Here is a 17,476-nt window from a genome sequence, read left to right as displayed (position 1 = left end):
TGTATACCTTACCCTTCAATACAAATGTTTCCAGGGCAGCTTACAATAGCAATCAACAAACAGTAGATATGTAGCTTTGTAGATAGTGAGGAAGCTACAATTTGTACAAGATGTGCCAGCCCACCTTTTCACCAGAAATGGAAACACATTTGTCTGATTTTCATCCAACTGCACTAGCTCTATATCGGCTTCTGCTCTAATTCCAAGTGCTGGGATTGACCTTTAAAGCCCTAAATCAGCCTTTTCCAACCTGGCACCTTCCAAATGTGTAACTACAACTCCTAGCATTCCCCAGCCAACCATACTGGCTGGGGGATACTGGGAGTTGTAGTCCAACACATCTGGAGGGTGTCAGGTTGGACAAGGCTGCCCTAAATGGCCTGAGGCCTGCCTCTTCCCACATTACCTCACTATGCCCTCAGACCCACATGGAGATGCACTGCTCCATGTCTTACCTTTTATAAGGGCAACACACCAAGATCAAGCAAACGCTTGGCCCACTGAGGTATGCCTGCATTTTGCCTTACTGGCCTCCAGCAGCAAAGCCTTAAGATGGCATTGGTCAGGGGCTAAACGGCTATGGATGTTAAATGGATGGTAAGTTTGTATTTTTATCATCATCTGCTGGCAACTATTGTTCTATTACATTGAAAATACTTGGTGTGTTATGCACTGCTTGCTGTTTAATACTGTAAAATGTAACTGTATCACAGGCAGAAAAAGCAGCTAAAAGAAGCTTTACATTAATTAGAGATTTGGGTGGAACATATCATATAGCCTACAAAATATACTTTGAGCTCTTTTATCTCAATTCATAGGACCACTGTACAGGTCTTAAGGCAATTTAATAACTGCTCCATAATGCAAATGCATATGTGCTCTGAAGAATCAAGTCAGTGTCTCTTTTCTCAAATGAAAGACTGGCCATGTGGTATTCAATGCATTTGTTTACTACATTTATATGCAGCTTTTCTGACAAAGCACACAAAGAAGTTTACATGTTTTGAAAAATGGCTTACAGTCTAGTGGTGTAGGATGGATTCTGATACACCAACAAGCCACAATTCAACAAACCACAACCTGGCTTAGCATTACGTGAGAACCCAGCCACAGGAGTGGCAAGTCTCATATGATCTTGAGCAAACTGAAAATTTGGATCAAAATGCCACTCATAAAGAACACAACATTAATTTAATATGCCTCCAAATATAAATAGCTAGAAATATTGGCCATTTTACCACCATAATAGAGCAGTGCTTACTACAAATGCAGTCTATAGACTAAAGTTTCCTGCTAGAGCTATCCATTCCATTCTTTGCCCCAAGCAAGAGGCAAATACCAGCATAGGATAGTCAAACAAGATAGTCACACCTATAAACCTGCAAGAGTCATTTTATTGCTTAACTGGTTGAAGAGGCATGTTTTATAATGTGCATTCATTTATGTCACATATAGTTCTCAAGGATTTGCAGCTTACATAAAATTTTAACAAGTTAGCCATTTACTACTGCATGTCTGCAATAGTCTCCTGCACTATTGGTTTAGCACAGAAAGTGGGAACCTCCGGCCTGCAGAGGTTCCCAATCCAGACGATGGAAGCCCTGGGTCACTCCATGGCTCCTACACCCTCCCTTTCCCTGGAGGTTACCCTTAGCATGCTACTTGCCAATTGGGTGGGGAGCAGCACACTATGTGCTTTGCTCAGCCCACATCCTCCCCAAGGGTGGAAGGTGAAGTCGCCCAGACCCAAGCACAGGCTGGAGGATCACCCCTGCACACACACACTGCTCAAGGTGGGGGTGCACCAAAGTTGGATCCTAGCCAAGGCAGGGGCTAGAGGAGCAATCCTCCAGATGCTGGCTTTACCCAAATCAGTTGTGGCAATCTTACCCACCCCACACCTTCCTCCATTGGGAGGGACATAGGGTGAGAAAAATGGTCCTGACCAAGGCAGTGCCTGGAGCACTCCTCCAGCTACCACCTCAGTTGGGGAGTCTTTGCTGTTCATGGGCTTTCTCCAGCTGAGAAAGCCTGCGTACAGTGACGCTAGGTTCCCAGCCAAAGCACCAGTTGGTGCTTTGGTTGTGGACCAGATTATGGCAGGGAGTTTGGCCATGCCCCCTGCCATCATCCAGTCCATTGGTGGCTGGGGGCATCATTTGGCACACCACTCAGAAGAAGGTCCCCCACCCTGGTTTAGCACTTTGGCTGTTAATTTTTAAGAGAGGCACAGGGTTCTAGCCTGTGTAGAAGCTACCATCCCTTAATGTTAGTTATGTCAGGAAAGATGAGTTGTGCATTCCAAGAGGAATTTTAAATACCAGCTAGGATGTTTACATGTAGGCAGCAACCCTGAAACCAACTGCTGACAGTCAGTCTCACTGAAGCAAGTAAGCAAGGTTTCATGACTGCAACCAATTTAAATAACCAGTGCACTACTATGCATGGTTCCCAAAAGATACCCTGAACTACAGAGACTAGATAGTCATTCTGAGCAAGACTTTAAGTAATTTAAAAAAATTTTTTTTTACTTTACCACAGGTACCCCTAAATAGAACGCAGAAGTCTAGTTTTTACAGAAAAATAGAGGCAGTCAATCATCCAGACTTTGCTAGAGGGAAGCCACCCAATTATTATTATATTATTCTATGGAGGATTAGCATTTGAAGTAAACTATTACATTTGTCTAGCTTCTGTATCAATGTAATTAATGCTTGATAACTAATAGGTACTCAACTATGCCAGAAGTCAAATATCTCTGCATTCAAAAGAAGAATGGGAATCTATAACCTTCAGGAATGCAGCAGAGTCCCACTTAGCTTCATAGCTACATGAAATGGCACTTCCATTCCACTAAAGCAGCAATGGCTAGGACTGCGAAAAATAAAGAGTGACCTAGATTCAATGCTAGCCCTGTGGTGATACAGGGCCATAAACATTTCTGTGCACTGTGTTAAAAACAACTCAGAACAGACCTTTGCCCTCTATTATGATGCTGGTGGACATAAAAGTACCCAAGGCAACAAGCCTTTCATGTCTAATACTGACATACATTATTATATAATTATGTTCAATTTTAAGAACTGCCCAATTGGGTAGGCATTAAGAAACATCAGTACAGCTAAATTATGCTTTCAAATAAACATCCTAAGCTACTGAGAGAGTTTTACTGAAATCATTCAACAAGTTTACTTCAACAAGGATTCATTATAACAAAATATAGAGTATTTCTCTTAAAATAGAATAAATCCATTATTGTCTGGGGTGAAAAGTGGATGGCATAGAGCAGTTGCCTTTGAAATTGCCATCTGTGGCCAATAGTTACTGGTACATACTGGTATAAGTAATTGTTTGTATTAAAAATGAATGTCATAAAGAGAGCCCATTGTACCGTAGAGCTGGTGAAATGATATCCCAAAGATTAAACTTCACATCTTCACTGTTTATTTTAATCTACAGCCTAAAGACAAGAAGGAGCCATTTTATTCTCCTATTTAATATGACTAGTCATAACAACCAAAGGAGGCGATATTTTCAGACAGATGTAAAAACACAGGAAACAAACCACACTTACCTGGCGATAGTACTTCTCATACACGGGATTTGCACTTGACAACTGCAGAAAAAAAGAGAGTTAAAAGGGTAAAGTATTTTTTGAACATTGCTCAGTTTTAATGAATAAAATAAAACTGGGGGAAAACAAGTTAGTTTTTTCTGCCCATGTCAAAGTTTAAAAGTTTAAAAGAGGGATTAGATTCACATTCAGAAAATGAGAACATGCGTAATTGTATGAAATAAAAAGGAATATATTACAAAGTCTAAGTGGCAAGAGATTCCATTCAAAGAAAACCACTAAAGCTACAATGAAGGATTGTGAACAGACTCACAAATGTATTGTGCATGATCTTTTGATATAGATTCTTGTCCATAAACATTCATGTCACAGCACATTATGAATCTTCAACATACTACCAGATTGTTTTTGCTAGAACAGATATTTGCTGGAATTTATATATAAGGTATGGCAGTTTTTTTCTGAAGCATCTGATTATTATGGTGGTGGTGGTGGTTGTTGTTCAGTCGTTAAGTCATGTCCGACTCTTCGTGACCCCATGGACCATAGCATGCCAGGCCTTCCTGTCCTACGCTCTCTCCTGGAGTGTGCTCAAGTTCATATTCATTGCATCGGTAATGCTATCTAGCCATCTCCTCCTCTGCTGTCCCCTTCTCCTTTTGCCTTCAGTCTTTCCCAGAATCAGGGTCTTTTCCAGAGAGTTTTCTCTTCGCATTAGGTGGCCAAAATATTGGAGCTTCAGCTTCAGTATCTGTCCTTCCAATGAGCACTCAGGGTTGATTTCCTTTAGGATGGACTGATTTGACCTCCTTCCAGTCCAGGGGACTCGTAAGAGTCTTCTCCAGCGCCACAGTTCGAAAGCATCGATTCTTCGGCGCTCAGCCTTCCTTATAGTCCAGCTCTCACAGCCATACATTACTACTGGGAAAACCATAGCTTTGATTATACGAACTCTTGTCGGCAAGGTGATGTCTCTGCTTCTTACTATGCTGTCTAGGTGTGCCATAGCTTTCCTCCCAAGGAGCAAGTGTCTTTTAATTTCATGGCTACAGTCACCGTCTGCAGTGATCTTGGAGCCCAAGAAAGTAAAATCTGTCACTGCTTCCATGTCTTCCCTTTCTATATGCCAGGAAGTGATGGGCTTTGAATATAGTCCTTAGATTAATCATTGGTCTGGCATGGAATTAGAGTAAAACAGGTGTGTCACTGATTAAGACTCACAGTGCTACTTGATCTAGTTTGTGTTTTTTCTACTTCATTTCAATAAATGTTACATAGTAAAATTCCTTGATAATTATATTTGGCTTGAGTCAGTGAGATTTCATGATGCACAGTGTTTGTGTTACACTTGAAGAAGGTTGCTAGTCCCAAGCTCTGCAAGTGTCCAGTTTATAGGGTTTCACAGTGGGAAAACAAGAGCACACAATTCCAGGTCATACCAACATCTGGCAAATGTCACAGCACTTTACACACTATGTTTGAGACAAGATCATCTAATGGGCTAAGACAGGCAACACTGTACTAAAAGGATTTCAGCTTACATATTAAGTAATGACATGAACTGCTGCTATACACATTTACTCAGAATTACATTCCACAGTGTTCAATGTGGCTTACTCTGAAGTAAGGGTAAGGTAAAGAATGTTATAAGCATTCTTGGATGTGTGATGATGCAGAAAGATGGGAAATAAACTGAAATAGTAATTGTATAAAAAGCTACTAAAAGTTAAAACTGTATGCTTTTAGGGTGCACATAGATATACAAAGGAAACAAATTGCCATGCAGATTCATCATAGATCAGGCACTTTAAGTTATCTGGGTTTGTTTTAAATTCCTTGCCCTATAGGAACATCCCCATTTAATGGCCAATTTGAACCTATGGCAGCCTGTATACAAACACACTGGGATCCACTATCAGACTCACAGCAGGGCAGCACTGATGCAGAGGTACAATTTGTGAGATGTGGTACCTCCATAACCACCTATGTACTCAATCACTGGCCAGGTTCACATGATCTTGGGGGTAAAAGTAGGCATTGTGGCTTCTCATCATGCGTGCAAGCAGCATTTGCATAATTACCCATGATGCAGTGGGGGTTGCCATGTCATCTGAACCTACCACGTGCCTGGCTCGGACAACACAGTAACCCCCACTGCATCACGCATAATTATGTAAATGCCGGTTGCACAGCACTCACGGGGGCACGGAGAGAAGCTGCAATGGCTTCTTTTACTCCTGAAATCATCCAAGCCCAGTCATGGTGACTTGCACACCTGCAACAGCCCCAGAAGGGCCTCCAAAGCACTCACATAAATGTGAACCAGCCCCTGGCAACTTCTATTATCTGCTTTTGACACACTACAATCTGAGCAAAGCCTAATTTGTTAGCAGATGTATTAAAATTCTATCAGTAAAACTGATTTTAGATCCTACATCCTCATACTGGGATGGTAATTAGCTCTTTGACCCACAGTATCATCTGTAAAATCGCTTGGAACATTACCTTGAATGTCTGCATACACAATGGAATCATTAGAAAGCACAATTTATAAGAACCTGGAGCTAACATCTACTCAAACGTATTAAATGTTGCCAAGATACACCAGCAATTTAAAAAACAATTTAAAAAATGAAGTATAATAGGGAGGGGAAACAGCTTTGCAAAACCACTGCTGCAGTTCTGAGCCATTGCTGCTCCGCCTCTTCCCCAATACAGCAATTTATAATCTCACACCTTGAGTCAACTATAGCAATGTCATCATTTTGTTAGCAGAACATTATTAAGCCAAACCTAATGTTACTCTTGAATAGGAAACATATGCTGGTTCACATCCTGTACCTACACCACTTCAAAATTCCAAAGGAGTTCCTCCACTCAGCAAATATTGAGAGAAAAATCAGTTGAACTATTATTTCCAATACGGGAAAGCTTGGAAGGCAATCTAACATCTACTTTCAGTGGCTGGAGACTCATTTTATGATAAGAGTCAAACTGGGCAACAAGACAATCAGTATATTTCTCCTATGCTCCCCTGCTATGATGCAGACAGCACAGCTGGAAACCTGAAGTATAAGGTCTACAATATAAATTTACTGAAAGTTATTGGTAATAAAGTAGTTTATATCTCAAATAAAACATTTTAAGTTAGAGTCATAACTTACACAAGCATGAGCTAAAACTGTGATTACCCCCCAAAAAAGACCCAGTATGTGAAAGAACATGGCTGTGTCCTAACAAAGATATTGTTTTCCCCTTTAGGCCTCCATCAACCATTTGAGAGATTCCTGAACCTTGATGGTAGCCTCACAGTTCAAACTGTAATGTCAAGTACAATCTCCTCACCACTATACCACCTACCTAAGTACTGTAATCAGGGTCTGCTCATTCCCTTTGACTGCTCAGACCTTCTGAACTCATTGCAAGTTAATGTGTATCAGGACACCATGCACACTTCTCCATACTGGTTTACACCAATGCCCCTTCCCTCATTAGGTACTTCCATATAAAGTCATCACCCTTCCACCATCTTATTTCAATGTATTTACATATACCGCACTATAAGCACAGGGGAAAAGCCAAACCCACCCACTTCCAAGCCTCACAAGTACTTAGCAGTTGTTGATTCGCCTTCAGCAGGAGTCCTACTGGCAGAACACCAGCTACAAAAACTACCTTACCAAACTTTGAAGCACAGAACAGCTCAGATCCTTGCTTTGTCCAATTAAAGTTTTAAAAATGCATCAGGAAGGACTTCCACTAAACACATTGCTAAAATTCTGTGACAGTCAACTCACACAAGTTTTCTATTCAAATGTCATCTCTTTAACCCTTGCTAGCTCTAGCTTCGCTTTTAGTTATGAAATTCCTTCTTGGAAAGTACTGACATGCCCGATACATATAGAAAAAGAACAGTAGGGCAACATCATCCTTCACCAACCCTTCTATTATTTCTCCCCTATCCCCAACAAATCAGCAAGGCTTCTCAATGTTTGCCTCTTGATACTTGTCATTCTCACTAATGCTATTCATCCAAGTTGTTTAAATACTTTATTTTTCTTAATATTTTTAAGAATGCTGCTACTCATCCCTCTTCTATGACTGGGTTTGCACAATTGCTGCAGCTCATTGCAGCTTATTTAAGCCACACCAAGCTGCGACACCCACGGGTGCCATCCTGAGTATTCATGGCGTGCTGTGTCATACAAACCCAGGGATCGTGGGTTGTGCAAGGGTTAAACAACCCATGGCCTCTTTTAGGGTTATACGAGGGTTGTTTAACCTTCACATAACCCAGGGTCCCTGGGTTCAGATGACAAGCCACTGTCAGAATGGCGCCTGTTGGTTAAGCCATGGTGGGCTTTTTGATCATGCAAACCAGCCCTTTGTGAGTGAATGAATATGTACCTTTTTATACTGTGAAGAACATAATTACACAAAAAAAGCCAAGTTGATACATCAGAACAAAAGAACCAGGAGATACAAAATTAAACAATGTTCCCCTTTTGAGTTTCGCATCTCTTTGAGTATTAGAGGGACAATTTAGAAATGCTATAATTTATTAAATAAATTGGTAACATTAATAACCTTACTGTTCTATGACACAAGATAATGAAAGGCACAAAGGTCTCTGTAGCTATTTCTAGAAATCTTTTGTAACTGGCCTCTTCATTATGCAATTAGAAAATCGTGGTACAACATACCATTTCTTTTCACCAAATATTCTTTTCACCACTATATGGCATTTTCAACCTCTGAACTTTATGTATCTCATATTTCAACCAACATAAAATTAAGGCCATTGGGTTGTAACCAATTGTATTTTTCTGCCAGCCTGAGGGAAATGCTGATGGAACAGATTTCTGTGCAACCCTCCATATCCTCAAATTCTGCTCCAGAGGGTTGGGGGACCTTCCAGGACAGATCTGAAGCATGCACAGGGGGCTGCAGGATGGAGGACAGGACAGGACAGGGCAGTCCCATTGGGCAAGTAGACTTCCACTCATCCGAGGGTTGTATCCTACCCATTGCGTTGACCACAGAAGGGAGTACTCAAGTCAGTGACATCACTGAAAGTCCACCTGTCTCAAGAGAAAAAACATGGCTGCTCCCTGGAAAAGTAGCCTCCACCTCTGCCTACTCACTCATCCTCTCTTACTGGGTAGCGTGGAGGACTGAGTTAGTTGGGTCCAATCCCAACCACCACACCACTCAGAGAAAGAGGGCAGGTAAGTGATAGAGTGTGTGGATGAGGTGATTGCTCCTTCTATGACCACACTCTATGATCAACTGCTCAGAGGAAGATGAGGGACGAGTGAGCAGGCAGGGCAAAGGAGGAGAGATTGCCATTTACTGTTTACTTTATAATTGTGTCTCCACACCCAATTAACTTTTCCTTCAAAATAAAAGCACTAGTGTTAAGCACCCTTTTTCAAATATATCTTTCATGTAGCATTTAGTTAGGAGATCAATAAATGGACTGAGGGCCTTACTCCCTGAAGAGGGATTTAAAGTGGCACCTTCATTTTACTTACAGGAGCAGTAACAGTAATAGCTTCCGCTGAAGCTGGTAGGCCCATGCCATTCCTGCCCAGAATAGTCTCCTGGATTCACTACGCTTGTCCTGTTCCTGGTGCCTCTTCCAGTTTATTTTCCAACCTCCTGCATGCCATCATTATGTCAGGGCTTTCTGGACTCTCCCACCAGTTAACCATGACATTATCGTGCCCACAGATGACATTTCCAGGTGCTGCAGGCCAGCAAAGCTGGGCAAAAGTTTCAATGGTACAGAGCCAAGGAGGTTTCTGCCTTCAGCCACAGTATTATATAGATTTGCAGCCAATTACATGTCAGAGTTAAATGCTGAAGGATGACACAGCAATAAGGACTGATAGCTAAGACCTGTAGCATTCATCTGTTATTTCATTTTGAGTGATTCCTACTTGACCCAACACATCTTCCGACTAGGGATGTACAAAACCCCCTTACTTGGAGTCTGCGAGGGGTCCGCGGGGGGGAGGCAATCCGTCCCTCACCCCTGGAATCCTCACCGTCCAGCTCCGCTCCGTGGCGAGTCTGCAGAGCTGCCGGCTGGCTCTGGCCACTGGCGGACTTCTGGCCGCTGGGACGCAAATGGCATCCAGCGTAGCGGAGGCCATTTGCATCCCTGCTCTTTGCTGTGATAGGCTACGTAAATCTTTACATAGCCTATCACGGCAAAAAGAAGGGACGCAAATGGCTTCCGCTACACCAGACGCCATTTTCTTCCACAGGATGGTAGCGGACGGACCAGAGCTGGCCAGTGGCAGGTAGGATCCGTTCCAGGGCAACTTCGCCGGGTGGTGGAGGTGGGTGGTCCGTTCCGCCACGGACTCCGAGGGGTCATTCAAGTCCGTGGTGGAATTCTCTAACATTCCTACTTCAGGCTAGATATTTTCCATACACTGGGTTGTATCTAATGGGTCTACTTAGAAGAGACCCATTGAAGTGAATGGGACTTAACTTAGACCAACACTGGATACAACCCATAGCAGCAACTTTTATCAGAGCAACATTTGTAGATTGTCCTTTACGGAATCAGGCTTCCTGCATTGAGCAGGGGGTTGGACTTGATGGTCTTGTAGGCCCCTTCCAACCCTATGATTCTAAATCCAGGATCAATTTAAAACTCATCACATACTGCCAAATGCCTGGGAAAACAGAAAAGTCCTGACATGGTGCCAAAAAGATAACTATGTTAGCGCCAGATTGGCCTCATCAGGAAGATCATTCCATAACTGGGGGGCCACCACCAAGAAGGCCCTCTCCCTTATTGCTGTCTTTTGAGCCTCCCTTTGAGTAAGCACCTGGAGGACGACCTTAGCTGTTGAGCGTAGTGTATGGGTATGTTTGAGCTGGGAGAGACTGATCTGAGCCTCAAGTGACAATGATGGCTCCAGGAAGACCCCTGAACTATGGACCTGCTCCTTCAGGGGGAGTGCAACCCCATCCAGAACAGGTAAAACACCCTCCATCCAGTCAGAAGAACCGCCTACTAACAGCATCTCAGTTTTATCTGGATTGAGTTTGAGTTTATTAGCCCTCAACCAGTCCATTGTCACAGACAGGCATATCCACAGCCTCACCTGATGAAGATAAAAAGTAGAGTTGCATGTCATCAGCATATTGATGACAATGTATTCTAAAACTTTAGATGTTGAACAGCATGGGGGACAAAACAGACTCCTGCAGAACCCCATACTGGAGAATCCACAGGGCCAAGCAATGTTCCCCAAGTGCCACCTTCTGCAGCCCACCCTCCAAGTAGGAGCAAAACCACTGCAGTGCAGTACCTCCCACTCCCAACTCAGATAGTTGTCTCAGAAGGACAACTATCTTTCTCCTGACATAGGTCATCATATAGGGCAACTGAGGCTGTTTGTGCCAAAACCTGACCTGAACCCTGCCTGAAATGGATCCAGAAACTGGTCCCATCCAAGAGTGTCTGGAGCTGGCTCGTAACCAGCCGCTCAAGGAACTTGCCCAGGAACAGACATTTTCCATAGGCCTATAATTAAGATTTTCTGGCTCCAGGGAGGATTTCTTCAAGAGTGGCCTCACTACTGCTTCTTTCAGGCAGCCCGAGACCACTCCCTCTTGCAGACAGGTGTTAATCACTTCCCTGGCCCAGCCAGCTGTTCCCTCCCTGCTAGTTTTTATTAGCCAAGAGGGGCAAGGATCCAACATGGAAGTGTCTGCACGAACCTGTCCAAGCACCTTGCCGACATCCTTGAGCTGTACCAACTGAAACTCATCCAAGAAAACTGGACAAGGCTGTACTCTAGATACCTCACCTGATTCACCTGCTTTAACACTGTAGTCTAAGTCCTGGCGGATGCAAGAGATTTTATACTGGAAGTACCTACCAAATATATTACAGCGGGCTTCAGACAGATCTACAATGTCCTTAGGGCTGGCATGTAATAGCCCCCAGACAACTCTGAAAAGCTCCACTGGGTGGCAGATAGATGATTCCATAGAGGTAGCAAGATATTGTTTGACCCATAAATCATTGAGTAGGACCAGGCCATTCGTGCTTTCTAGTTACTTGTGTAAAGTGACGTTTTGTTTAAATTCCACTCCAAGAAGATCACCACCGCCAATTATAGGGATAAAGAGTCTGCCCCAGAAGAGATGTCTAACTTCAATAAGGAACTGAAGTTCTCCACTAGTTCAAACTTTGTTTAGGGCTGTACTTTTAATTCAAGCACTTAACACCAAATTTACAACTGTTGTATCATTAGTACCTGACCTTGAAGAATCCAAGAACTTAACTATTTATGAAATGATACTCTAAGAGGTCTGCTATGAAACTTCTTAGTAAGGGACAATTCACTCTACAGGAGTAAACGTATATTAGAAAAGTTTAGCAATCCAATATTAGAGTCACACCAAAATAAGGGGAATAAGTAAGGGCGATTTTAGGCTACGTTAATATCATTAAGAAAAGAAAAACATTTGACCTAGCAACACCAACTATTCACCACCACGCAATGTACCAACTGGTCTTTGTTTTTAAGTGTCAAGAAACAAAATCTAGTTCTCTCAGTCCTGATTTTGTTAACCTGTTTCCAAAACTACATGACAGTGCATTTAAAGTGCTGATATTTGCTTGCAAGGGCTTTCTATATTGTACTGCTCAATTTTAGTATAAAAATGCCAATAAAAAATTTCTTTAGAGTTTCTAATTGCACTAATTTGTGGTGCATCCCAATTCATTGTTTGTGTTTTGTTGTATTGTTATACAGAGAACATTAAAGAAAAGTCTCTTTTTACCTTGCACTTTAAAAAAACAGATCTGTAGCAAAGGAGTCTGAATTCCACATCCTGTATCAGTTATGCATATACTCCACTTGCATATATTTGCTTGTTTTTAATAATTTATTCTAACAGTGTAATCCTGTATGTGTCTGCTCAGAAGCAAGTCCCACTGAGTTCAAGGGGGTTTACTTCCAGATAAGCAGGTACAGGACTGCTGCCTAATTCTGTTAGTCATATAGGGCAAAGATGGCATTGAAGTGCTACCACTCCCTACCAGAAACATTGCTTAGCCCTTCCACTTTCCTTGTAATTTCACAGGAAGTGCTCCACACTTTCAAGCCTATCATCACGAACTTAAGAACCCACTTTTAAAAAAGAAAGAAAGCCAAGATTCTCAAGATGCTGGAACCTGCACAAATAGTGCATTTTGTGCGATTACTGCATACCCACAAGCCCAGTCTAATGATCAGGCATAATACACAGAATTTTCATTGCAGTAAGAAGATACATTTAAGGCAGGCACTTCACTATACATGAACTTTCTTGCAATTATAAAGTTGAAGTTAAGTGATGCACTGTTAAGTAGGGGTTTTTTCTAAATAAATATGCTGATTTTACAGTTTTGCCTATTCTCTTCATAACTATGTTTCAGCATAACTTCTGTTTTCCATTATGATGCAAACATGCCAACCACTCTACAGACAAAATTAAACTACATCCTGTTAGTTTATTGCAGAAGACTATTCAACTTTCAATGACATTAATGTCAAAGTCAACTGACTTAACCTAAGTTTGAGTACTACATCTGGTAAACATCCAACTTGTCAGTTGTTAGGATGTGAGGAAATCTAACAAAAAGCCAACATGTTTTATCTTTAAAATAATTATGGTTCCTTTGACTAATGCCTATTCATTTTAATTCCTTCAGGAACATGAAAATGTGATTGGCACACATACATTTTGTTAAATTCACTACAGTAGTACCTTTCTTTGCAAAATGATTGCACATTTTATACAGCTTATTTCAATACACCACAGTTTCATATGAAACGTGACTGAAATTTAGCAAAACAAATAATTTAGTTAATACAATTATCAATATGTTCCCAAGGAAATTAAAATTAAGGAACCCTGAGACTCCGTATGGGGTACCATAACAGGGAGGTTCAGTTAACATCACACTGCAACTTTATTTTCTTGATGATTTAGGGAAGACTGATGGTACACTCCATGCATTCTACACCTGGATCTTAACTCACCACTGAAAGCATCATTTTAAAAATACAACGATTAACAATATATAGTTCAAAACAAGGTTGAACTGTTACACTTCTCATTTTCAGACACTTTTGAGCCTTTTTTCTTCATGCATTCAATTAATTCATTTTATACTGTTCTCACTTCTGCTTTGGTTTTTTCATTTCTTTTTAATATTAGTATTGATATTACTACTTCACACTGCTTTGAGTGCACCTAGGTGTAGAAATGCAGAATAAAAATGAATTTTAAAATGTAAGCATTTGAACTAGAAGAGACCTCACACTTCAGCCTCTCAATATTACTGGAACACCTACACTCACATTTTTACTCTAGCTTTATTATAACAACTAGGGAAGTGAAGCACCGCAGCAGAAAAGCCCTGATCTAGCAGCTCTGGTGAATACCAGAGACCTTCCACATTTATTTCAATGTGCTAAGGCAAAGTTGTAACATCCACAATCTCACATCCACCAAAAGGAAAAAGATGAGAAAACTCCAGTTCACACGGAGCTCTGTGTGCAACTGAGTCCTGTGGAGCATAAATGTGCACTAGAGCATAAATGTGAACACAGAAGTAGTACAGCTATGAATATAACTGGATACTTGCATGCCCTTCAACTGCTAACAAGGCCAAACCCCTTTAAGGGAACAACAACTAATGCCAAGTTTCAGAGGTGTCTTCAAAGTGATGACAAATACTTGCCAAAATCCCAGAATCACTCTCTGCCTCTCTCTGTTTTCAGTATAGTTTTAAATTCTGTTGTAAAGTTCAAAACAAGTCAATATAGTTGATGCTCAGAAATTATGTCACATTTATTAAGGCTCATTAAATGGGTCCAGTTTTAGGAGTCATTTGCTGAACAAATACTGGAACATTTAGCTAAATAAGGGCACAATCCTATGCATGTTTTTCTCTGTCTAAACATGCATAGGATTGTGCCCTAAATGTTACGTCAGATGTCCATGTTTTGCCATTCACAAGTACAGGCTGAAATTCTATTTTCAAGGGAAAATCTCTCAGTTCAGAGTCAACAGGCAAAGCTATTTACTTTATCTTTTCCTGCCAAGACCTAAAAACTCACAAAGTACAACAAACATTGGCATTAACATCCAGTTCTTCCAATGAGCTCAGAGCTTTTTAGCATCACAACAATACTGTGTGGTAGGTTAGGCTGAGAGAAAGAGACAGTAGTAATATGCATGTCTTCAACTCAAGTTTGGCAAAAGCTGTTTGAACACATGTTCTCTGATCTGAAAAACAAGTGCCTTGGAATGCAGTGAACACGTTACATCTAAATGTAGCACTTTCAGTACATTTGTCTCCTGGGCAAAGAATGTGCATTCAAACAATTTTTACCACTCAGATACCTGTCTGTTTTCACCTTAATGAACTTCAAAGCTTAGCAGAGACCCTAAACTAGGATTTCCACAGCTACACTCAGCACTCTAGCCACTGCACCATACTGGCTCCCATCAGGCAAGCTATCAGATTACTTTGGTTGAACTATATTGCTCTTTGAATAGTGGAGGCCCTAGTTCAGATCACAGCCACACACCACAGTTCAATTGTCTAGAACATGCTTCAAGCTCACATGCTTTTTCATTACTATGCACTTCTTAATTTGCAGTAACTATAGTTTGAAGAGAAATCCAGGAAAGGCAACCTATGGTTAGTCCAAAACATTTTTTGCCTTCAAACCGGAATCGGAACCCATCATTTGAAGTGGATTTCCGTTCACAATGGCCAAGCCACAACATCTGAACCAAGGCAAGAAAGCAAACTTTGTACTCACTTGCACTCGTATGCATATTTATTTGGAATTCAGCCCCCACTTAGTCAGTATGCATGTATATGGCTGTGGCCTCAAACTTCACTGTGTTGCTGAATTTGTTTGTAATGTTTGTAAACACATTGCTATTGCTAACCCTGTAGCAATATTTCAGTTGACCAACTATTATTCATTTGTGCAAGAAATAAAACAGTGAAAAGAAAGCAGCATCAAATTCCTCTTTCAGCACATTGTCAGAACTTCCAAGAACTGCACTGATAGATGTGGTAATGAGCAGAGCATGAATACACAACACCTACATAAGTCATGATGATGGAGCTTCCTGTTTATATGGGAAAGACCAATTAGCATGAAAGGAAGTAACCAAGACTTCATGTCTTCTGCCCCAAAAACTAAAGATGTTTTCATATGTCATCTGCATTGAAAGTTGTTACACAATACTATTCTCTACACATATGACCTATGAATGAGGAGCACCAAGTGGGTGTCACACCCCCCGCAAGTTCTGTATTATCACCCAACTTTAACCTATGCTAAAGCTGATTCTTGCTTGTTATTATGCTGTAGATGGATCTAGAAATAAGCTATTCATCAGTTACAAACACAAGAAAGGGTGCAACTTTATTCAGTTATGTCCATTCAGCACCTAACACACCTAGTCTGTTCTGAGACCAAAAGAATAAAAGGTATTTGCAAAAAAAGTAGTAGTACAAAACCAAAATAAATTACACACAGAAGCCAAAGTGGAGAAGTATGTACCTCTCAGGAAACAGAAACACGTCACAAAAAAGAATATGACACAATTCAGAAAGGCCTATAGGGAAGGTTTGGGGTGGGGGGAAAGAGACACAACAAATTTAACTGCGGTATGAGCGTCTATAAGCTACACATAGGTGAAACGGCCTGGAAGATAGTAGGAGGCACGTTGTATGCCCAAGGCATGGAGTCTGCTTCGGGCACGCAGCAAAGTGAATGAGGGTAGTTTTGGGACTACAACAGAACATGGAAGAGATTATGAAGAAGCAATGAAAAGGCTGTGGAAGATTTAGGGGTGGGGTGGGAGGAAAGAGAAACCGTGAGGCATAAGAAACAAGCAAAACGCTTTGAGTACAAAACAAGTAACTAGGCTACAGAGCCCGGAAAGCTGAGTGAGGGGCCGGGCGGAAGCGGTGGGGGGGGGGAGAGAGCAGAGGGCGTAAGGCCAAAGGGAGAGACGTGAGGAGGGAAGGGTGGCGAGGAGGGAGCAAAGGAGGGTCCGAGGCACTGCGCGGGCGTTGGAGACAAGACCCCCGCCGCTCCTCGCGAGAGGAGGCCAGCGCGGCCACTCCCCTCCCCCCGCCCGAGCTAAGCGGGACCCAGAGACACCCTCCCCTACCTAGTAAGCGGTTACCTGTGTCAAGGAGAAATGAGTGGCCATGCTGTTTCCATCATGCACTGACCGGACAGAGAGAAGAGAAAGAAGGGAAGTTGGAAAGCACCCAGAAAGGCCCGGGCGGCCAGGCAGCCGCTTGAAGCCTCAGTCCCTCACACTCTGCCCAACTTCAGCAACTTCCCGAGCCACCCCAACTAGGCCCCGCCCTCCCGCTACGCGGCAAATCCCGGCGCCGGATCGCTTCCGGCAGCCCCTTTGGACCGGAGCCACCTAACAACCCCTAAACTCGGCCTCAGAATGCTACTACACGCTTGCCTGGCCTGGATTCCCAGCCGGCCCGGAAAGGCTCGGATCGGCCGCAGTTGGCTTGGCAGCTATAAAAATATGGGCTGAGTAATCTTTCCGTCTTGGAGGGGTCGACATGCGCGGAGGCCGTGCAGTGCGAGCCTATGCGTGTTGTTGTTGACTCAGAAGTAAATCCCACAGTGCTCAATGGGATTTACTTCCAAGCAGGCATGCGTAGGATGTCAGCATGAGCTTACAAACCGCTACGTTCATGAGACCTCCTGGCAACGCAAGTAGTAAACCTGAGTTAGGTTGCACTCCACAAGCCATTTTCTTTTCTCAATAACATAGCCTCTTTACGATCAGAGTAAATTATGCCTCTGCCTGCTCTCGCTA

General features: G+C 42.2%; 1 protein-coding gene across 4 annotated transcripts in view; it reads right to left on the bottom strand.

Annotated features, from left to right (window-relative positions):
* EPS15 (epidermal growth factor receptor pathway substrate 15) overlaps positions 1 to 16,956 on the bottom strand; it is a 103,313-nt gene extending 86,357 nt beyond the window's left edge. For all 4 annotated transcript variants that reach the window (XM_084852538.1, XM_084852540.1, XM_084852542.1 and 1 more), the window contains exons 1-2: positions 16,814 to 16,956; positions 3,575 to 3,616 (exon numbers count right to left, since the gene is read on the bottom strand). In XM_084852538.1, coding sequence (XP_084708664.1) covers positions 3,575 to 3,616; positions 16,814 to 16,840 — 69 coding nt within the window. In that variant the 5' untranslated portion in view covers positions 16,841 to 16,956. The remainder of the gene's footprint in view (positions 1 to 3,574; positions 3,617 to 16,813) is intronic.
* Between the last annotated feature and the right edge of the window lie 520 nt (positions 16,957 to 17,476).

Source organism: Heloderma suspectum, chromosome 4 (assembly GCF_057233095.1).
Source record: "Heloderma suspectum isolate Gila_16-S chromosome 4, 16-S_ref, whole genome shotgun sequence".
In the NCBI taxonomy this organism is placed as follows: Eukaryota; Metazoa; Chordata; class Lepidosauria; order Squamata; family Helodermatidae; genus Heloderma; species Heloderma suspectum.
Note: the sequence above shows the minus strand (reverse complement) of the source record. Positions and strands in the feature narration are given on the sequence as shown.